The sequence below is a fragment of the Pleurodeles waltl genome, chromosome 8, assembly GCF_031143425.1.
Source record: "Pleurodeles waltl isolate 20211129_DDA chromosome 8, aPleWal1.hap1.20221129, whole genome shotgun sequence".
In the NCBI taxonomy this organism is placed as follows: domain Eukaryota; kingdom Metazoa; phylum Chordata; class Amphibia; order Caudata; family Salamandridae; genus Pleurodeles; species Pleurodeles waltl.
The window spans coordinates 700,624,279-700,648,471 of NC_090447.1; the positions used below are offsets into that span (position 1 = coordinate 700,624,279).

The following is a 24,193-nucleotide window of genomic DNA, read 5'->3' on the forward strand; positions in this document are numbered from 1 at the left end:
CAGCAAGGTGGGGTTCCCCTCAAGCAGCTACATAGTTCAGTACGAACACCTAAACAAAATATGAGTAATTCTCACAGGAAGTCCTCACTCTGAAGCCACGGTCCTACTCTTATTGGAGTTAGAGCTCCCTTACTGAAGTACATATTGTGGGGCAGAACCTTTCCCGAAATTATGCTGGCTAAATTACCCTAATTTGCATAAAGAAAAACATTAACTTTACCCGGAGTACTCTGCGGCCTGTGGGGCCACTCTGAGGTACTGTCTTTGAAAGGAATGAATGGCGGTTCTTTAGACCCTGGAAGGAGAAAGAACAGGCGTAATTATCAAGAGGTCCCAGGCAAGATAACATCTTACGTTGCTACAGAACGTGCATTTCTTAATCTCGGGAATGAGGTACCCGTGCAAGCTCGCTTGTGAAAATTGCCAAAAAAGAACACAAAGATAAAGAGAACATAGTCCGGTATCCTCAGCGTTGAAGTGCGCACTAGTAAGACATGCAGATAAAGCGTGAGTTGATGGAAAGGTTCTTGGATAAACGGGCTGACCCGGCAACTGCCTTACCATCCTGAGAGAAAGGGCGCAGCATCCCCATGAAAAGTTTGAAAGCAGCTGAAAGCCGCTGCTTCCACATGTGCATCATGGGAAAGAGCTGTGAAATGGCAATTGCGAGGATAACACAGCTTTCACTGACAGAAGAAAGACAAAAGCCTCCAGTTTTTCACTTTTGTTTACCATGAGTTGCCTTTGATGGCTTTCGAGGAACACGAGTTGGTTTTGTTGTGGCTGGTTTAGGGCTGGTCCTATGGACTATTGTAAAAAAACATAATGTAAGTTATAAAAAGAGTACCATTACTCCAAATGTGTACCAGACACCCGTGCACTGCCTATCTGTTTAATTATACCCTTCTAAATCCCGCCATTCCTTTATTTGACAGAATGACTAATTATCATATCAGTTTCGTGGTGACGACTCATGCAGCTGTTATGAGGGAAAGCTCCAAAGGTGGTACATACCACTGCATTGTAATAATTTAGATTTCTCAAACAAAGAACAATAGTTTCTGAAACATTACACAGTCAACTACAGCATTTACTGTGGATTTCTTGAGCGAATTATCCTAGGATTATGTACCTTCTCTTCAGAGAGATATAATGCATGGAATTGTCAAGTAGGGCTCTATAATGTGTGGCCTCCAAATGGTGAAATTCACTCTCTCTTGTTGCTTTTTAAGCAGTGGAGAATTCTGTAGTCAGGTGATTAATTGTACTGAGAATAACAATCTCCATTATCATTGCAGATGAACTAAGCGTGAGCACTGGGGTAGTCTACACAATATTGCTATGGCAAATTTCACTATAGTAATCGAAAAATGCAATAAGTCAGTGGTTGTTCTGTGCATCACTAGCAACACACACAATATGAGCAAAAACACAGCCTTTAACTTTATAGTTGTAAGTATGAACTAGTGGCTTGAAGGAATTAATGTGCAAACCCCCAAGCTCTATAATTACCTAGACTTGAGTAAAATGGAAAATAAAAATAACTAAAAAAGCATCTTTATTTATAGCCTTTTGAAGTGTCAACAATTCCAAGTACAATTTGAAAAAAGTAAAGAATGATATCGCTTTAAATATACCTTGCATTCATTTTATAATCTTTATTGGGCAATACAAATAAGAATGTAATCATTTATTGCACTGTAGTAAAGTCGTAAGCGAAGAAGTGGTATAATATTATTTATCCACCCAGTATCTTGTTTTCCAAAGACAAACCCTTCCCTTAATTTAATTCTAATGGCAATTGAAAGCCTCGGTTAGGCTAGGTTGCTCTCTACTGTTTAGATATCATCCTTTCAAGAGCATCAGAAGGGCCTGGCTGAACCGTTTGGCAGCTATTAGTCATTACATTATCTTATACTGCATCCTATTTGATAAACCTTCATTTGGAGCTCAGTTTCTCTAATGAAAATTAAACGAATGATGATGTGAAGTTCTGCTGGCACGGACATTCGGCAAAAGGCCACAGGATGTGATAGCAGCTGCCCTTGGATTGTTCTAGGTAATCACAAATACAGAGAGCAATGCCTCTGGGTCCACCGTGTTATACTAAAAGGCGAATTCATATAGAAATATGTTGGGTAAAAGTTTTAATTTAAAACAATAAACTGTGTGCATACCTGTGAAAAAAATGCCAATGTTGGCCAATCATTTTATGCCTCTAATTCACTTTGCGCACTGATGGAATTCATACAATTCAAACAGCATTTCCGAATGTTTTTAGAATTAGAAGAACTGAAAGCACATATCTCAAGTCCAGTAGCTGGCGGAGAAACGAGAGGGGAAGGCTCCCTTCCTTTAAAGATAGTAAGTAAGTCCTATTTTCCAAAGGCAGTGTTCTGCTTGGAAAATCTCATTGAACACGTCTTTCTTTTTAAACAGGAACAGTGTGTATTGCCGAGGTAAATAGCTTTGCTTTTGCAGGACACCAGCAAAGCCCAGACGACAGAATTTTCAGAACAAGGTAAGGCCGCCTGCTCAGGGCGGTCCCAAAAGAGGATGCAAGGCAGCTGCACTATAACGGAACAAAGGCACTTAAAAGTGTACTCCATCACACACAACAGCATGGATGAAGTACTTAAAAAAAATACACTGCTTTCTAGGATGAATAATTTTGTAAAAGTTAACTTTAACTTTCACTCTAAAAATAAGTGCGTCACGTGTAGAAAATGTATATCAAAAATGGAAACATCAGAGTATCGAAAATTGCAAACAGAGTGTGTTTCTCGGGCAGACCGTCCGCTATTTAAATTATTGCTTCTCTGCTGTACCTTGTTTGCTCAAATTAAAGACAATGCCTTCCATGTGGCCAGAAAGGTGTTCTTTTGCCCATCTCTCTTCATACACTCTAATAAGTTTCAATTTTGGGCAAAATGAGAGGAGTGGAGTGTGGTTCAAAACTGTCATTTCAACCACAAACATAACTAGCGTTTATTAACGAGTCAAAATCGATTAACAAAGAGCTTTTGCCAATTTGTGCCCACATTACATGATGAAGGCAAATGAGGCAGGAAGGAAGGAATTTTGATATGAAAATTATCCTTTGAATAAAAAGATTTTAAAGTCATGTCAGAAGAATTGTGTCGTTACTGCAAATCTTCAGAGATTGCAAATATACTCATAGAATATACAATGGTCTCAAAATAGTCTTCATTGCACTAGGACTTCACTTGGTTCCATTCATACCTCAGTTACAGTCAGATCTACTAAATCAGTGGTTTCCAACCTTTTAACTTCTGTAGACCCCCCCCTTTTTCATTACTGGAACTGGGGACCCCCAATCAATCATTATTGGAATCCACTGACCCTTTGAGGAGGTTTTGCTGACCCCCAGGGGTCCCCAGACCACAGGTTGGGAACCACTGTACTAAATGCTTCCTAATAAGTGAATTAGGTGTTTCATACCACAACCTGTTGCAGGCTGGCTTCAAAAATGGTCTAGATAGTACATCGTTTTAGCTGTGTACAAAGCAGCTCATGGCAATCGAACACTCCATGCATGCTTTGTCTAGCTGCAGACCCGGTCCTGACAGGTTGTTCTGGTTAAGCTACTCACGAGTAATTGATACAAAAATTGCATCTACCATAGTGCATTACTGGTATGACAGGTATCATATTGAATGCAATCGCACCTACTAAGTACGTTTGCTGATCATTTGCTTAGACCGTGGGGTCCACCACGGTCTGGGTGGTATTTGACCCATGTGGCTATGAGGCAATATGCTGTCCGCTCTCACTTTGTCAATTAGTAATGACTATGAAAGACATGGTAGAAGACTTCAGAAATTTGCAAGCACTGGCTAAAACTAACAATAGTACTAAAATTAGAGAGAACTTCAAATTGAAAAAAGGGACAGCATCAATCATAATGTATTGTTAAGCTGACTAGTGCCATACTCAAGTGCAGTCACAAATGTATATAAAATATTAGCCTTCTTTGCACCAAAAGCATTTTGTTGTTTTACAAAAAGTCCATCAGGAGTGAAGATGGATAATCTTACGAATGCTTTGTAAATTCACTGACAAGAAGGCCATCCAGGAAGAGCTTTTAATATTTTCCATTGTTTGTAAGAGAGAATAGAGACATTTAACACTTCCATATCAATTTGTCCAACTAAAACAGTACACAACTGCATTTGGACTAATGTATTGTATGTCACCCATCCAGTGCTTTTTATGTTCACTACATACGTTGCAAACATCTGCATTCATTTTGAACATTGAAGAAAAAGAAAAAATCCTGCTTTCTAGAAAATTGAAATGAAGTTAGTGAAATCATGAATCCCTGAGCATTGGCAGATGTAAACATATAAACAATAAAATTACCAGGGTTAGTTTGAGGAATTTCAGGCATTTCAAGGTCTTTTGGTTCCAAGGAAGAGTATGGTGTTTCAAAGAAAGCTGAAAGAGAAAAGCCTAAATTTGTGGTTAAATCCCCCAGCCACCCAATTTAAGACGGCAGTATTCCCATTTTGTGAAAAGTGCATGCTGGAAGTCTGCAGTGAAGCAGAGAGAGGTCTGCAAGGGCAATATACATGGTTACTATTGGAAAGAAGAATATTAGCGGATTCCAGTGGTGTGCAGTTTAGCAGAAGATTGAGAAGTATGATGGATACCTGCTGGTATTCTAGGAAAATGGGACTCGTGATTATAATTGTTTATGAAAATTATCAGAAGAATGAGGGTACTGGAAAATAGCTTGAAGCAGAGGACCATCAGCAGCAGCACAGGCAAATGTTTTCTGTCTATAAAGAGCAAACGTGAAGGCAAGCACGTAAGCAGATGTAAAGTATTTTTTATTATGATATGAAGCAATTGCCATTGTGAAGAGGTCCAGAGTGGAATGAACAACAGCATAGAGATTGAAATTACCCAACGTTGCTTTTGGCTGTTCTTCATTGCGAGAAGATTTAGGAGTGATAGTTTCTGGGATGTTTTGCCTGGTTGATTCTAGAAAAAATGTACATCATATAATCAGCAATAGCAAGGATAAACAATGAAGTGGACACTATTTAATGTCAACACAGATCATATGTGTTAATATTTCTCCTTTAGAAGAAATTACTGATTGTAAACATTAGTATATATTCCAAAAGCCTGTACTTTCTTTGATGGCTAGTTGTTGATCTTTTTACAAAATATTCTCAAATATTGGGAAAATACTCAATTATTTGGGTCCATTACGCAGTGAGTAGCAAGTGTGTGCTAAAGCGCGTTCTGCTCCTCTTCCATTTGAAAAGGGTGATGGTCATGGCAGAGTGCTGACTTGTAGCACACCTGGACCAATACATGTCTTAAGGGTAGCTTTAGTATTGACCTCCCAATTGACATGCTAAAAAGTCCTCTTACTATGGCTTCTTGTATAACATTTGCAGGAATGAAACAGTGGGGTTAGGTTTTCCAGCATCCTCTTGAATGTCAATGGAAAACAGACTGCTGGTATCGAAGTTACTTTCAAAGCCAGCAATAAATATGGGCTACATGTACCAATTTTACCAAATTAGCTTAAAGAGTGGAATTAATTTCTGCATTCAGACATGACATTTCATATCACCAGAGCAGAACAAAACAGAATTCCACCAAGATTGAGTGGTTCATTCCATGATAGCATGAAAGCTTTCGTCAGGATGCATATTTGCACTTTTTCTGCAATTTTCTGGGTTCTGCTCTATCACAGTCATCCTAGCGACAGGATATTTCCTTTCAGGGCCACATGCGGGCATGTAAACTCTATGCGGCCCGCTTGTTATAGTGTGACAAAATATCCACTCTATTGTTCCACATAAACAAAGTCACTTGAGTGCCATTGTTTTAGCTACCCATGTTCAGCGATATGCTTTGGGATTCTTCAAAGACACAAACGTCATGGTAATTAAGTGCCATAGATCAGTAATTAAGGCTATACATCTCAGGAACCTGTGGAGGATTTCCCTGTATAACCAAAAGTGGAGACATAACTGGCTGCCACAGTAGGTAACTAGTGGAAAATTTAACTGCATCCTGTTTTCTTGTAGTATTTCTTGTCGAGGTCCCAAAGCTCTTTAAAAGCAACTAGGTGAATAATTGCTACATTTGAAGTACAATGATGAGAGAGGGTGTTGATGATAGTCAGATCTCTTAGTGTTGAGTTTTGGTGCCAAGGGTCAGGCCCAAAGACTATGCTCATGACTTGGCCCAATGGATGTTTGTACGGCTGACAACATTTCTCTGAATGACCTAAAGGTTCTCTCTTCTCATAAGAGCATTATGTTCATGCTTAAGGAAGCCTCAAAGAACAACACACAAAATATAGAGATATTTTAAAATTATGTAATTTACGACATGATAAAACTACGGAACGGCCATTCGGCCTCATTCTTCTTGAACTTCTGGAAGTATAACAGATTTGGTGGGCACCTGATGTTTAGTTTCAAACTTAAGTCATCCATTAAGGGAATTAGTCTCCCACAAGCTTCATTCTCTGGTGTGGGCAAATAACACATACATTGTACTGGACTTTGCTATTGTTATCTCATACAAATTCCTCCACGTTTAAGCTCCAACTGTTGTATAATAGCTGTTGTATATATTAAAATGGCGATACAAACATTCAGACCCTATTGAACAGTTTTACCAAAAGTTTATACACTGATGTAGCCATAAATCTACTTAAGGTAGAGCCAAACTTATTCATTTGAAAGCAGGATCCATCGAACAGAGAGGAACCACTTGATCTTGTATCGCCTTACTTCTAATATGTCGTCATCAAGTACCCAAGCCAAGAGCGTCTTTTGTATTATGAGTGGCTGCAAATGGTACTTCCTTAACTTAGGCATTACCCAGGCATGGCCTTTGGCTTGCTTGAGCTATACCTGCTTCTGTTCCTTATTACATTTTGAGTCCCACTCCAAGTTGGAATCCAGGGCAGGCGCTGGGCACCATGCCCTGGAGAGTGTAGGCTGGGACGTGGAGTCTTGATGCAAATGTGCCCTACACCCTCTGTCCCATGTCTTGCCTGCTCACAGAATAAAGTGAAATAGGTGACAGGTGGCCAGGGAGGCAAGTACTTTTGGGGTCTGCCAAATAGCATATCGACGTGCAACGCAGCATCAGTTCCTTTGAACTGTTAAGCCCCTCCCCAAGTTGAAATCAGGGACAGGGACTGAGCTCCATGTCCTGGAGAGTGCAGGTTGGGACTTGGGATCTCGATGTAAACGCTATCTATAGCGCACTGACCCACGCCTTGACTCGCCACAGAATGAATAGATTCAAGTGACCAAAGAAGCACGGAGCATTTGCAGGATGACGATGGCATTGATTGCTACAATTATACAATGAACAGTTTTTTGTATGTTATTGAATTGCAATGGATAATGTCGCAATAATGAAGAAGCTGTGAACAATATTGATATCTTCCGGCAGTACAGCGTTCATTTCTATTTACTGAAAGTGAGAGTACGATGAGGTGAAAAGGACAGGCTGAATAATGTCCATGACCAGACTTCTGATTAGGCTCTTGTTTATGAAGTCTTAAATCAAATAATTACACTCCCGGGTTCATGACTCTTGAATTCTGCTAAATACGTATTATTAACGGTGTATTTGGCTGTTGGGCGGTGTGAGATACTTAGGAAGGGGATTTGCTGCAGGGTGAGACTGAGTGATGCAAGAAGAAGCACACACTAGCCGGCCCTAAAGTAGCAAAACATGCTGTGGAATCATTCCCAGTCTGTGACAGAACTGATAGCTTCATTGTAACATTTACAAACACAGCCTCCGCACTCCGCTGTATCTGATTAAAGATACTAAAAAGAACAGTTGTCGACTTTAGTTTTAAGAGGCAGATTTCAGTGTCCTTGCCCTTACCAATGGTTCCACAAATAAAACTCCGTGCACTGTTCTTTAAATATACCACATTACCCATTACACAAAACATGAATCCCCGCCATCGGATTTGCTAACACGACGTATGATGTCGACTACAGTAATTTGACAGGACACCATGTATTTTGACTGGGGTCAGAAAGCCCCAGAAATGTAACAGCTGTGGTGTTTAACTACTCCTTCTCACAGAGGGCGAGGTAGATCCACTTGTCACCGCAGTAATCCTTCAGCAGGGAGAAATATACTGTCCTCTCCTTCAGGGGTTGAAAATGTTCCAACTAGAGAGTTAAGCATTCCCCCCTTAGCCTTCCCTGTGGCTGCCAGAGCATTTTACATACTGTGAAACGTGTTGGTAGCCCATTGGTAACACTGTGAACAAGCAAATGTTCTATAGATTTGTCAGAAGCAGTTTATTCATTTGAGAAGTGGGGGCATTATTAACCTAATATAAACATGCTGGTTAGGTCTCAACACAGGTCTCAGGACAACTAAGCATTGCCCCTGATAGTTTTGCAAGCAACAGATAATTCCCCAGAGTAATCTGTGTATTTCAACAATTTTAAAGACAAGAAATCAGTAAAAATAAAATTCCCCAACCAATGTAAGAGAGACAAATATAATGATAAAATTCATAGCAAAATGATTAAAATCTGATAAGGGGATTTTTTTTTTTAAGTATAGGGCAAAAACACCTAGCAAAAATAAAGTGGTATACAAAGATAAAAGTCTGTGGTTGACCAGGGCCCACGTGCAATTTGAAGCCAACTGCAATGTAGTGGAGTCAAATACAATGGGTCAAGCGTTTTACCTTCTGCCTTAGTCTTTGTTCTGGAAGTACGAATGCTCCTGGCTGAAGCCAGGGACAGTTTCTCAAAAATGAATGTGTCAACGAGCTCTCATGAACGTCGTTAGTTTTGGTTTGAAAGCTCACAGGAGGACAAAGCTAAATTTCATAGTTGCAGAGGTTGCTTCTCTGCTGAGATGAATTTGCCACCTCAACCAAGTCCAAAGTTTTAACTTTATTATTTTTGTTCTCAAATTTTTCCCATAGAGCAAGGATGGGAATTAAGCTGTTGCCTGGGCTAAAAAAAGCCAGATACATGTCGGAACTAAGGATAGACTATCCCTGCTTTCTGTTGGCATCTGCATTTCAAGGAATAATTCAGAGACATTGAGTCACATGTATCAACGGTAGACTCCTCAAACTCCAAACATAGGTGCTCAACTCTGCACTGAGCCTGCAAAATTCTTCATGATAGGGCCCTTGAGTGGGATGAACATGGTGTTCTTGCTTGCCTTGGATGTGACCTTCCTGAGCAAGCCTCAGCACTTTGTCCTGATCCTCCAGAGGCATTAAGTAAATCTTACTTTTTACAACTGCTGGGAAAGTCTCTTCTTGTCCTTCCTGCTGCTTCCAGCCCCTCAAGATAGGCTTCTACTCATTAAGTCTCCCTCTAGCCAGTGCTTCTAAAGTGCCCAGTCTGCTGTGGTCTTCTGGGTCCTCTTGGAGTAAGGAGTCCTTCTGAGTTTTGTGTCACTGGGACAGGTAAACAGGAGCTCGATACTTGGCCACTGGAGTGCAGTTGCTGTCTCAGGCTACTAGAGGGAATCTAGAGTCCTTGAGTCATTTTCTTTTATCAGGGACTTCTTTCTGTAGGTGCTGTCTTCCCAGATTCTAGAAGGGTCAGGGGAGATGGTGGTGAGGTGCAAGTCTTTTTCTATGCACTAACCAGTGGTTGGAGAATTTCTTTAGACTGACTACTTTCTTGCCTTATGAGCACCTCGTCTTGCACTCCTTCCTTGCTTTGCTATAAAAAAAATCCCAAAAGCCTTACATGACAATGGCTAAGCCTTTTTCCATCAGAAAACTATCTGGCTTTCCTTAAATCACAATCCTATTTAAATTAGGTAATCTCCTAATTGTTGAGGTCCAAATTGGCTATATGCCCTGCAAAGTAGGACGGCCTAAGAATGAATGGGAGCAGATCTTGTCCCCAACATTAAAAAAGTGTTAAGACTCTTCTTTTTCTGCTAATTGCTCCTGCCCCCTATCCATATGACTAATCCCTGTTAAGTGACCACTTGTTGAGAACACCCCTTGCTTTTCTGGGCCCTGAGGTTTAGTCATTGTCCTCCGGAGAGCAGAGTTTTAACTCTTGTCAGGAATGAATACTGAGCATTTGGAGGTGAGATGAGTGACAAAACTGATTCTAAGCTAGGTTTGGCCAACACAGCACAAATAACATTTTATAAAGTTACATTTTGAACAAAGTTATCGAAAAAGCTGATTTCATCATTATTTTCAATTTTGAAAACTGAATGAAAAAAGTTAGATTCATTTTGCAAGCAGTTCCCCTGACAGAGTTCCAAATTAAGATTTGTAAATATATCCAGGCTCGCAAATGGAGTATGTTGTCTAAACCCAAAGAGTAAAACAGCTTTTGGGCCTTGAATCACTGTCTGGAATACTATTTCAATGTGTCACTGTTTATATATCAGCGCCCTGCCCTGTGGGTTTACAAGACACACTTATGAAGTGACTTACTAATCTATACAACAGGTTTTCAAACATGGGAAATGCACTTTTCCTTTACATGTTTCACTGCACCCCTGCCAGAGCACCACAGTGTACCCTGCAGCCATGTAGTTCTGTCATTTACATGGGTGCTGTAAATACACACTGCAGTCCACATATGACATTTAACTCCAGTGTCATTGTTGCATTTTCTATACCATAGCAGGAAAGGAAGATTAAGAAAGGCAGTTGGAGAAAACCATATTTAACAGTACCATACTACAGCCTGGATACATGCACTATATCACTCAATACCACAGGACATAGAGCCATAATACAAGTGCAAATACGTCCAGAAAAAGGTATACAATCAGAATGGAAATGCAGAAAACATGTTTTTTTTTATAACCCATTAATACACTGGCAGACGTTGCACAATAAGGCCCTCCCATTACATGTGAATAATGTGCATCACCATTCACAGCATATACACATAATATCTAGTGGGAAACTGTGTACTTGGGTCCTGCAGTGCTACTTAGTGATTCTGAAGAAATGCCCTTGAACATGGTCAAAGGCCCAGTAGTTCATAAATGTTACTGGAACGATAAGACGCCATTATTGGCTCAATAACACCCTTTTTTAATTAATATTTTGTTTGGTTTATAAAAACCATAAAACAGAGAAAACTCTGCATTTGCAATCATATTATTTAAAAAATCCGATCTTATGGATTTAACTTGATTTAAAACAGAGGAATTGTGGATACATATGTCAAATAAAATGCCTGCCTGTTTTCACCCTGATGTAAAAACAATATTAAGTTGTGCCTTTACTTTCAGTACAAATGCATAAATAACCATTTTCTCAAACTTTCCCTTTTACTAAAATTAAATATAATTCCTTCCACAGACTGTTGATTAGGATAACTCAACAGGTGCTAACTATAACCCACTATTACTAAACCAATTGCTGCCAAGTCACTATGCCTGGTTTGCTATTTACGTTAAATTTATTGTCAGCTACATTTTAAATGTAATAGGTACATATGTATATATTTACAATATTAGAATATAAATTGCAAAATGGGGTGTTAAGACTTCCAAAAGGAATTGAAAGAAAATTGTAGGCAAGCAGATTCTGACAGGAATGATTCTCCATGTTTTCTTTCCTTTTGGACTTCTGGTTTCATACCTCACTGTCAGTGAATTCCTGGAATGGAGACCTAGCCAAGGTAAGTTTTTCCTAAAAATCGATTTGAGCTGTGGCCTGCAGGGCACTCCTTTTAAAGTAGGGTCTTCTGCTGCACAGCAGGAGAAAGAGGCTCTGTGCAGATTACAGGTGAACATGCGCACATGTCAACAGGCTGAGCGTGGAAAACTGTTGTTCACTTTCTTTTTGACTCAAAAATAAAATCTGCGATATTTTTGCACTTTGTATAAAGTATGTCTAAACCCTATTTTTTGATTGGCATGAAGTAAGAACGCAATTGAGTTTTCTTTCTCTATACATTTCTGAATGACTGAAGCCTATCCTATTTGGTTTTACTCTAGGTGTATTTGTCATGCACCTTTCAGATTGGACGGATTTCCCCTTAACTAGCAATAAAGGAATTCCCTTTTTGGGCTAATCGGTTTAGCCAGTTAAACACCTTGCAGGCTAGCTAGTAGATCAAAGTCCCTCCTCCCACCCGAACAATAGACCCACTCCGGATGATTACTCTTCTCTTGGACCAGGAACTGGGTGGGGATGAAATCTCCATAAAGCAGCTGGCCTTCTCTGACAAGCACTGACAGGATGTTCTCACAGAGGGCAAAGGTGAGAAAGGGAGTGACTGGGAAGTCTTCAAGGGAAGAAATCAGACCTCAAATGAGTTGGAGGAGTCTGGCTTAAATAAAAAACGGTTTGCCGCAATGATCATTCAAGCTGCTATCTTGATTTTCCTGGAAAGCTGTACATTGGGTTGGACAGGCAGTGGCAGCCCCCTGGAAAGTGCCAGTCAGAAGAGGAAGAGTGATTCAGCATCTCGGGAATGGGTAGGAACTCACACGTTTTAGAACTCTTCATCTTTTTTAAGCCCCATACACATGGAGGAACCTTGGCTATGAAAAGGATCAATACAAGAAGGAGGCCAGGCCTATACCTTTGTTGAAACCCTGTCTGGTGTGAAAGGACTCAGTGCTTGTAATTAGTGTACTTTTGATGGACTCTGTTTAAAGAGTTACTGGCTTACGTTTCTCACCTCCCTTTCAGGGCAGGTAAAGGGTGGACTGGCCCTTCTTATTTCTAGCTAATAAGCTCCATAAAATGCTTTAAATTATAGTTCATAATTCTGTGATTGACATCTTTATTTCTGATTCCCTACTTCTCCGGGTTATCAGTACTTTTACAAGGAATGAACTCATCAACTTGTTTTTATGATTTATCCACATTGATTAATTAAATAGTCTATTTATCTTTTGGGATTAACCATGTAATTTCAGGTAGTACCTGTTTCATATCATTCGTAAATTACAACAGATTGATTAGTAACTCTTCTTATTTTTCAAAAATGTTTTATATTTGTTATGCTTTAGCCTAAATTATACAACAAAGTTTTAAACAACATGGCCCTAGGATGATTAGTAAGAGAGGGTTCCTACTTATAGAGAGTCAGAAAAAAAGAACTATTAAGCACTGGAAATAACGTTGGACACCATCCACCAAAATGCTTCTAGAAGTCTCTGAGGCAGATTTATCAAGACATTGCACCTCGAAAACATCACACAAAGTAACTCAAAGTGGCACAAAGTTTTGGCTCTGAGCGGCTCTCTCCCCCTTGCACAATGCAGCTTTGGTTGCTGAGCATCATTGTGCTACTGTTTTGTAAATCAGGTGGCTCCTTGTCTCAGTACCTATCCTAGTGTCTATTGCCGCTACTAGAATTCTGACAGAGTGTAAATAAACATTATGAGAAGCCCAGCTCCAGATAAGTTTAGGTCATGTGAGGAGCAGATCAATGATTGACTGTGAGGTCTGGAAGAAAATAAGTATCACCTGGAGTAAAACTCTAAGGGGCATGTTCAAGGAAAGTGGCACTGCACCTAGCACCACTTTATTTGTGCCCCTTAGCGCCCCCCTACAGCCACCATGTGTGTGGCATATCTAAAATACGGCACACCATGGCGCAGGTTATGGGGCAATAGCGTCATTTATATTGCCGCTATTGATACTCTGCAGGAGCAGCGTCAAAATATTGGCACTACTCTTGCAGAGTACATAAGGGCCAATTATAAATAATGGAAGCCCCCTTTCAATGGAAGCCCTGCTCTGAGCAGGCGTTAAAAGTGTCGTAAAAATTACGCAACAGAATCTGCTAGATTTCCTTGCACCATTTTTTCAGCCCCACTAATGGGGAAACGCCCCCCTTGCATACATTAGGCCTGGCACAGGCATAATGTAGTGCAAAGGATTACAAAGTGGCTATATTATCCACAGTATCACGTTGGACACATTTCAGACATTTTAAGTAAGCAATACATAAAAATGCATATTGGAAGCATATATCATGTATTTTACTCATGGTTGTTTCTAATTATGGCAAGTACATTCTTTGCTTGTAGGATGTTGAAAAATTAAAAATAAATGAATAATAATATTTGGAGGTGTAGAGTCATGCGTGGTAGATGTGATACACCCTTGCCTACTCCACATTTAATCGTGCATGGGGCATTTCCTCTGGTAGGTATGTTAAACTTTTGGTATACATTAGTTAAGGAAATTATGTATTTATAATTTATAGGGCTGTTAATCATATTACATACAAATATCTGCATTTATTCTACCTCAATGACTACCTGACTGCAACAGCCCGTAATAGATGCAGAAAAAGTGTTATGAGGCCCCCTGACAATTATTTTATATTCCACACTTCCATTTAAGTCAGTCCACCACTGCTCCTATATGGTATATATTATTCACATGAGGGCCATATGTATAAAAATATCGTGCAACGTTTCACAGAATGTCACCTTGAAAGGAAAAGGGCAGGAATATGCTGTATTTACCATTATACAGCACATTCTTGTCCTTTCCTAGTGCCGGTGCACGTTTGGCTGCTTAGAGCCAATGCAGACACCCTTGTATCATGTGGTAACGGGGCCTGTGTTGCAGGCAGGATTATTTTTGTGTAGGAAGGGACACCTTCCTGCAGAAACACAATCCTCAGATGCATTTTTCTCTTTCTAAGTATGCTGCAGAATGCAGCACCCTTAGAAAGAGGAAACCATAAGAGGAAATAAAGAGATTTCTCCTTGTGGCACCCCTACTTGGGAGGGGTACTCTTATGATGCGTTCCCAGATCTACCAATGTGGGTAAATCTGGGAATGTGTCAGAATGCATGGTTGGCTGGATGAATGGGAATGCCCACACTCCACCCATGGCACACTTCCCTGTTGCAGATTAAGGCAAGGCAGGGATTTGCATTGCCTTGGGTTACTCTAGATTTATTAAGCCACTCAGGGCCATGCAAAGGTGGCCTTGTGTGGCTTGATAAATCTCATTTAGGTCTTGTGGCACCCTTGTGTCCCCTTGCGTGGCGCAAGGGTGACACAAAACCTTGATAAATATGCCCCATAGAGTGTGTGTGTATGTGTGTATATATATATATATATATATATATATATATATATATGCTCATTAATTGTTTTATCTATGTTTGCATGTGAACACTTATATATAGTTGTATACATTACGATTTTGTTCCTTGTGAATATATAATTCATGCTTGGAAAAATGCACCCATTGGCCCAATAGAGTATCTATCATTGTGACAAATCTCGAAATTTCAAATTATACGAAATATGAGCTAAATTTCAATCCAGCACTAGATTTAGTGCCCTCAATCTGCAGTGACATCTGATATTATTCAGATATGTTCAGTACACACAGTATCTGATATATTGACCCATTCAAAAATCATATTGTCATGTCCAGAAAGATGACACTAGCGGGAGCTTCTTACTTATTGTGAATTGACTTTCATTGGTATGAATTAAGTGAACCAGATGCAGTGGCATATCATTTGTTATAATCAATGGGTTGTGCTCCACAATTTCAGAACTGCTGCCACAGTTAAAGCTGGAGCTGACGTACACAAAGGGCAGATGCTGTATCCTTGTTTAAATGAGTTATAAGCTGTATTACTAGCTTTGGTCTGTCCATGTGTCAGGGGTGCGCAAGACAGTTTTCACAGACAGTACAAAGGACAGAACATTTAGCTATCAGTGGTGCTACTTTGATATCTTATAAGCCTAGGAGAAACCTGGACCCAGGACAGGGAAAAAGAGTCTCATCTTCGTCAGAGCACTGAGGAAGTAGCTAGCAGGAGCAGACACTTTCCATAGTCCCATTTATTCACCACCCATGTCCCCAAATATCTTGGTTTCCCAGGTGGAGTTTAGAGTACTGAGCAGCAATATTAAGGTGAGTGACTTCTAACTTCGACAGCGACTGCATTATTAGAGTTCAGTAGCAAGAGGAGATTGGGCCTGCAGCATACATCAATGAAAAGACTGCATTGAATCATTGTGAAAATGGTAGCTTCCCAACGCATCTCAAGACCCTAGCTGAACTTGTGGTAATAACTGCTTATCTGTTTAAATGGTCAGTGCATTGTGGAAACAGCTAGGGTAAAATGTGAATACTGGCAGAATGATTTTCATTGTAGGACAAGTATGCTTTAATGGCCTTCACATGAAAAATGTCACAGTAGGCCTCAAAATATAAAAATACCTAATTAAATAAACAAACATTCTGGAATGTCTTTATAGGTAATTGTTATCAATGCAGGACTGGGTTGTTAGACTTGATAGTCTTGGGGAGGTCTCCCCCCCAACCCCCACCAATGTTTTGCCTGCATCCCTCTATGTTCTGACCAGGTTTTTGCTGGCTTTAGGACTCTGCCCACTTTACCACTGCCAACCAGTGCTTAAGTGGCTGTGCTGTCTCCCCCAAAACATAGTAACTTTAGGTCATACCCAATTGACATATTTAATTGACTTATAAGTCCCTAGTAAAGTGCACAACATGTGCCCAGAGTCTTTAAACTAAATGCTACTAGTGGGCATGCAGCACTAAGTGTGCCACCCACTTAAGTAGCCCCTTAACCATGTCTCAGCCCTGCCATTGCAGAGCCTGTCTGTGCAGTTTAAACTACCACGTGGACTTGGCAAGTGAAACCTCTTGCCAGGCCTAAACTTCCCCTTTTTATACTAATAGGTCACCCCTAAGGTTTATGGCCCTATATGACCCACAGGGCAGGGTGCAATGTATTTAAAAGGCAGGGCATGTACGTGTACGTTTTACATGCCCCAGTAGTGAAAAACTCACAAATTTGCTTATCACTACTGCAAGGCCTATCTCTCCCATAGCATAACATTAGGATTACCTTAATCCATTTTATACTTGTAACTCCCAATATGGAAGTGATACATTTTTCAAGTTTGGTGTCTCTGAACTCACAATTTAAAATCACAATTTATGGTGAAGTCAGATTTTAAATTGCAGTTCTGAAAAAGCCACTTTTAGAAAGCCGACATTTTCTTATTTTAGCAATTTAGTGCCTACTGCTTGTCTCCAATACAGGTCTGGGGTGAGGTGACAGATGGGCGTGTGGATTCTCTCTAGACAGCCTCTGACAAAGGGGAGTATAGGTGACTGATAAGCCATCAAAGTCCTGAAGGGCCACCCTGAACAGGATGGGAAGGAGGGGCAAACACACCTGAAAGGGCAGCACCCTGCCAAACATAAAGCGCTGCATACCACCCTGTAGTAAGTCTGGAGCCAGGTCAGGAAGGGGGGGCCTCTGTGCATGTCAAAGACTCTTCTTTGAAGTCTCTTTCACTTCAAAGGCACAACTGGGTATAGGTAATGGACCTCTGACACCACAAACACAGTACAATTCTGGACCAGTGAATATTCGCCAGGACTGCTGTGCTGCTACAAGGACTGCCACTATGCTGAGCTGCTACTCTGCTGGACTCCTGCTGTGCTGAGCTGACCTCCTGCCTTCCTTCCTGGGAGTGAGAAGGACTGGACCAGCATCTCTCCATCCCAGAACCAAAGTGACTCTAAGGGTTTGCTGGCTTGCCTCTCGCTTTCAGAAGTCTCAGGTACACAAAAGACTTCCAACACTCATGCTACAGCTCCTGGACCCATCTTCAACCAGCTCCTGACTTCCAACAAGTGCCCTTCCAGTCCTGGGCCCTTGAAAGTGTTTTTGACTCCTAAAATCAGGCTTTTGGGCTCTTCGTGACCATGAACGGTCCTGCTCACACCAGAACTGTGCCACTCGCTCAAAGAACAGGCATGAGCCACCACAAGTTTGTTTCTTCACACAGCAAGCATCCCTGCTCGCAACCTCAAGGCTTCATTCCTCCCATCCGTAACACCTGGCAGACTCTTCGCATCCACGGACAACTACCAGCGATGCTCTCCTTGTTCCCGGTGAACTTTTGCACAATGAATGGAACTTTTGGCTCAATTCTGAGAAGGTAAAGCTTCAGCAAGGCTCACCTGGGACTTCATCCGACCCCTTGCTCCATCGCGGATGGCCTGAGATTTTGGATTTATTCCGGTCTAATGCAACCAGATAGCCTCAGTTGGAACTTTATCCTTCAAAGCAGTAAATTGTATTTTAATCTTTAAAATTCACATCTGAACTTTGTTTGGATTTTTGTCATTTTGGTCTTGCTTTACTCATAACATTAAGCTCTATTATTCTAACTAGGTATGGTGTCTTTTTGTGTGGGGTTTTCACAGTTTTACCATTTGAAGTGTTGCACAAATACTTTACAATTTGCCTCTTAAGTTAAGCCTGACTGCTCTGTGCCAAGCTACCAGAGGGTGAGCACAGGTTAACTTTTAGTGTGTATCTGAATTAACCTGACTAGGATTGTAGTTCCCAATTGGAAAGGGTGCATCCCTCTGTCAACCAGAAATCAAATTTCTAACATGGGTAAAGGTATTCTTTCTCTATACTGGGAGGCGTGATCAACTTGAAAATGGAATGGCAATATCAAAGTGGCATGACAGTTTTCTGGGGTCAATTAAGAACCTGAACTGTCACTGGGAAAGCTGGGAAGTTAGAATAAGGAGTTCAACTTTGTATTTTAGCTGCACCTTGGAATACTGAAAAGCTCTCCTCTGGTAAATGCCAGTAACACCCTGGCAACAATTGCAATGACATGTTTTTCCGGTAAATTGAAGTTGATATTTTAATAACTGGCACTATAACAATAAAGTATTATATTTCATAGCTCTGCATCTTATCGTGTTGAATGGTTACGGCTTGTTATTTATAGCCATAATGTGGCATACTTCAATAATGTGACAACATACATGTATACTTGGAATCCAGTGTGCTATCACCGATGTAATTTTGCTATGGGCAGAGACACGATTTACTGTTTTGGACAAATAGTGCTCCATGTGACAGCAACAATCCATAAAAGAGTGCAATGTTTTGTGAGTTCCCCTTAACAGCTATCTGTAAAACTGAAGAATGTATTGAATGTTTTCTAACGAAATGCTATTGGATTGTAGCACTCACCTCCTAGAGGACAGATTTGCTCACAGAGAAATTAAAACACCCTGGCAGAATTTTTGTGTCTGTAACTTCTATTAATGGGGGGCAAAAGTACATTGTTTTTAATTCCCCCTAAAAGTGTTTTTGTCATAACTCAATTTCAATTACCTCTGTATATTATATATTATTTGTGTATATTAGCTCTCTCTCTCTTCTTTTTCTAAACATTTATAAAAGGACTTCCAGTGATGCAGATTTTGAAGGAAGCATTTATTTTGTTTGACATCTAGGATTGCTCAGAGTGAAATACTCTTATTGCTGCATTTCATTCAGTATCTTTTTATAATAATAATCCACTTCACTCTTGTGTAGAGAAGTACAGGATCATAAAATGATCTCATTTATTCATTTTCAAAATGTTCCTGTTCATGCACAGCTTCTCAGTCAGCAACAAAAACAGTGTATGATCATTTGAAACTTGACAAAACCAACCTTTTGGGTGCTATATCTAGAAAATGGTGACCCTAGACAAAGGAAGGAAGGCATTGATTGGAGTTCCCTCCTTATTTTACCAAGGAACACGAATCTAGAAAGAAAACCTTCAGGCAGGAGAAGCTGATGAAAAACATCTAAGCTAGTGTTAGAAATAGGGTTTTTGGTTGGCAGTCAGGTTACCCCCCTGTCCAAGCAAAAACCCTCACTCTAGTCAGGGTAAGTCACACACAATCCAAGATTATCCTGTGCCCACCCTCTGGTAGCTTGGCACAAGCAGTCAGGCTTAACTTAGAAGGCAATGTGTAAAGTATTTGTGCAATAAATCATACAATACCACCATATAGCACCACAAAAATACACCACACAGTGTTTAGAAAAATATATAATATTTATCAGGATAATTGTAGGTCAAAACGAATAAAGTTGCAATGTGAATTTGTAGAGATATCACTGAAAAGTGATATAAAGTGTCTTAAGTCTTTAAAAAGCAAACAAAGTCTCTTTCAAGCACAAAGTACCTGGTTTGGAGTGGAAAATCTCCTCAGAGGGCCACAGAAGAAGAGATATGTGGAAAAATGGTGTGTGCGTCGATTTCTCCCCAGCAAACATGGACTTGCGTCGTTATTTTTCACGCGGGAAGTCGTGTGTCGTTTTCCGGCGCGCGGACAATCTCTATCTATGGATCGCAGGATTACCAGATGTCCCGGGTCTGTGCGTGGATTCTCCTGCTTGTTTTCCGGCTGCGTGTCGTTCTGCAGGGCTGCGCGTCGTTCTGCGGGGCTGCGTGTCGAAGTTTCGCTCTCACGGCTGGCGTCGCGTCGCTTTCTCCTCTGGAGGTCGGGCGGCGTTGTCCTTGCGAGGCCGTGCGTCGAAGTTCTGGTCGTCCTGAAGGCATTGCGTCAATCAGCGTCGGTGTGCGGTGTTTTTCTCACCGCGGAACAAGCTGTGCGTCGAAAATTTTGGCGCAGGAATCGTCCAAGTGAAAAGTAGAAGTCTTTTTGGTCCTGAGACTTCAGGGAACAGGAGGCAAGCTCTATCCAAGCCCTTGGAGAGCACTTTCACGGCCAGACAAGAGTTCAGCAAGGAAGCAGGCCAACAGCAAGGCAGCAGTCCTTAGTAGAAAGCAGACAGGTGAGTCATTTGAGCAGCCAGGCAGTTCTTCTTGGCAGGATGTAGTTTCTGGTTCAGGTTTCTTCTCCAGCAAGTGTCCGATGAGGTAGGGCAGATGCCCTGTTTTATACCCAAATGTGCCTTTGAAGTGGGGGAGACTTCAAAGAGTGGCTAAGACGTGCACCAGGTCCCCTTTCAGTTCAATCCTGTCTGCCAGGGTCCCAGTAGCGGGTGTGGCAGTCCTTTGTGTGAGAGCAGGCCCTCCACCCTCCCAGCCCAGGAAGACCCATTCAGAATACAGATGTATGCAATTGAGGCTGAGTACCCTGTGTTTGGGGTGTGTCTGAGTGAATGCACAAGGAGCTGTCAACCAAGCCCAGCCAGACGTGGATTGTAAGGCACAGAAATATTTAAGTGCAAAGAAATGCTCACTTTCTAAAAGTGGCATTTCTAGAATAGTAATATTAAATCCAACTTCACCAGTCAGCAGGATTTGGTATTACCATTCTGGCCATACTAAGGCCCATATTTATACTTTTTTAGCGCCATTTTTGTGTCGTTTTTTTACGCAAAAACAGCGCAAATGCGGCGCTAAAAAAGTATAAATATGGGCCTAAATATGACCTTCCTACTCCTTTCAGATCAGCAGCTACCACTTCAATACTGTATGAGGGCAGCCCCAATGTTAGCCTATGAAGGGAGCAGGCCTCACAGTAGTGCAAAACGAATTTAGGAGTTTGACACTACCAGGACATGTAAACTACACAGGTACATATCCTACCTTTCCCCCACACAGCACCCTGCTCTAGGGGTTACCTAGGGCACACATTAGAGGTGACTTATATTTGGAGAAAGGGGAGGTTTACGCTTGGCAAGTACTTTTAAATGCCAAGTCGAGGTGTCAGTGAAACTGCACACACAGGCCATGCAATGGCAGGCCGGAGACAAGGAAAAGGGGCTACTTCAGTGGGTGGCACAACCAGTGCTGCAGGCCCACTAGTAGCATTTAATCTACCGGCCCTAGGCACATATAGTGCACATTACTAGGGACTTATAAGTAAATTAAATAGTCCAATCAGGTATGATCCAAGATAACTATGTTTAAAGGGAGAGAGCATATGCACTTTAGTACTGGTTAGCAATGGTAAAGTGTGCAGAGTCTAAAAGCCAGCAAAAACAGTGTCCAAAAAGAGGAGGGAGGCAGGCAAAAAGTTAGGGGTGACCACCCTAAGGCTGTCAGGTCTAACAGCTAGCATTGACATGTTGGTAGAGTTTTGAAGTGTACTTTCTACATAACTCTACAAAACTGTCCTCTATATAGCAATAATTACAAGTTATGGGCTAGGTCTTTTGGCAATAGTTTATGTTGATTCAAAGTATATGGCGTTTGGTAATTCGACTGAATTTATAGAATTTAAAATCTAAAAGAGAACCACAAAAAACAGAAACAGGAATATGAGCTATGGCTGTTGAGATAGGCTTTAAGCTCATGATTTAAAGACGGCTGTATGATACATGCTGAGAAAGCCCAGGAAATGTTTGCATATCTTCGAGGTATAATGAAATGCCCATTTCAAGGAATAGCTACATACAACCAGATTTTCGAAATGTCAAAATATCAATATAGACACAGGAAGAGTAACTTTGGGCAATGTTATGCAAGCTGTTCGTAGACACGTTTGCAGTGCTCTGTCCGTGATTCTCTCAATAGCCCACGCTTTGATTATCTTTTTCAATGTTTGTTTCCCCTTTAAATTGCATCATATTCTGAAAAAGAAGCATTCGATATCGCAGTTCATTTCATCAGAGATTATTTTCTATTGTTTAATCTATGCAGCTAAATTATTATGCCAATTTGCCAATGAACACTAAGCATCAATAGTTACAATCTGTTGTGGACAGCCAGATGTCTCAGTCACGGGGCACATAAGGACCCATCCTCTCAGACGAAGGCCTAAAGGCATGGGCGTCGATTCTCCACCCATGACATCACAAAGTTAGCCTCTTGTTCCACCCTGGAATCCTGTTAGCCTCTGGGGACGGTGGGGAACATGGAAAGAGCAAGAAGTGGAAACTACAGAAATGTTTATCCTCACTTCCTCCTACCATGTTCCTGGTCGCTACAGACAAGAGTAGTTACAACAATACCAAATGGAACCCCAGGCTAGTCGCAGCAGATAGTCTAGTTGAAGTTTATGCTTGCAGATCACCCGCGCCTGGTGCTGCGAGAGGCCACACCCAATTCAACATCAAGGCAAATTATACATCACTGCACACTTTGTGAAGTCAAGAAACGTTGCATACTTCGTGAAGCTTGTGAATTTGTTATTTTTATAGGAGGAATGAGCTGCGAATACTGAACAAATAAAATCCAGGCAATGACATATTTTTGGACTGATTTTTCGTTAAAGTAAGCGAGACCTCCTTAGCAGTTTTTGATTTTTTTTTCTGATATTAAAACCTCTATAATTGATGTTATTGTGAAATAACTTTTCAACAAAATATTTTTTGGGGAGGTACAAACCTTAACAGAGGTGTAATTTTTTAAAAAAGTACAAAGCTTCACAACTTTGCAAATTAATGAATTTAATTTACTTTTGATGATGAAATAAAAGCTTATCCCACCCTAATAATTTGTATTGAGTCCAGTCTCTTGTCTTCCAAAGTTAAACATATTCCTTAAAGTAAAATGAAAGAACATGTGTTTTATAAAATGTAATTGGGGGATATTTACAGAAACATGCTAACTGGCTAAATGGGCTTTGTTTAAATTATAAATTCTGAACGTAGAGAGGACTTATTTTATGACTATGTATTGTTAGTTAGTTTCAGCTTTATTTCGGTAAAACAATACCATAAAAGCATACTGACAAAATTCTTACATTTCTAAAAGGAACAAAGACACTTTTTAACAAAAAAAAGACAAAAAAACACTAAAAACAGTTAGTCCAAAGCTCCCTGAGGGCCATACAATACAAATAGGCAAGTTATGGGTATAAATGTTATTAAAAATCAACAATTAATCACTAAAACACTATAAAATATACAGTACACATCATTGTGCAAATCACCATATAAATATTATAACATTTTATAAAATACCCCAAAAATATAAACCTTTATACAAAAAATAGTTAAAATTGCTATCTCACTAGTAGTAGCATTAACTATGGACTAGCTCAGAAAGTGACCATTATGAAAATAGGATATATGCTTTTGAATGATTATTTGCCTCCAGTAGGTTCAAGTTGCCTCTACAATCTTAGCAATATAGATACCATCATCACGTGAGGGGTTATTTGACTAATTTTTAAGAGATGATTAACAATCCCTAGGGCCCAACGATTCCTTTCTTTCTTGCGTGCCTATATTACTTAGAGGTCATATACGATCGAGTAATGCAAAAAGGCACATTGTTCTAGCAGCAGCTAATATTCACTTATCTACTAAAAACAAGTTATCTGATGTTGGTCTTAAAAACAGTAAATAAAAGTCGATTACAGTATTTCATTTGTAAGACCCATAAAATTTACACCCGTGCCATCAGGCACTTGTTTGCCTAACTAAGAGGAGATTTTTTGGGATA

At 40.4% G+C, this 24,193-nt stretch overlaps 1 protein-coding gene across 16 annotated transcripts in view; it reads right to left on the reverse strand.

The window, feature by feature from the left end:
* Positions 1-24,193, reverse strand: part of ABI3BP (ABI family member 3 binding protein) — a 2,083,720-nt gene that overhangs the window by 467,970 nt on the left and 1,591,557 nt on the right. For 10 of the 16 annotated variants that reach the window (XM_069204834.1, XM_069204837.1, XM_069204832.1 and 7 more), the window contains 4 exons: positions 4,930-5,007; positions 4,384-4,458; positions 733-807; positions 221-295 (listed from right to left, as the gene is read on the reverse strand). The exons of 4 other annotated variants lie outside the window; for them this stretch is intronic. In XM_069204834.1, coding sequence (XP_069060935.1) covers positions 221-295; positions 733-807; positions 4,384-4,458; positions 4,930-5,007 — 303 coding nt within the window. The remainder of the gene's footprint in view (positions 1-220; positions 296-732; positions 808-4,383; positions 4,459-4,929; positions 5,008-24,193) is intronic. 2 more of the 16 variants (XM_069204839.1, XM_069204844.1) reach the window with 1 other exon arrangement.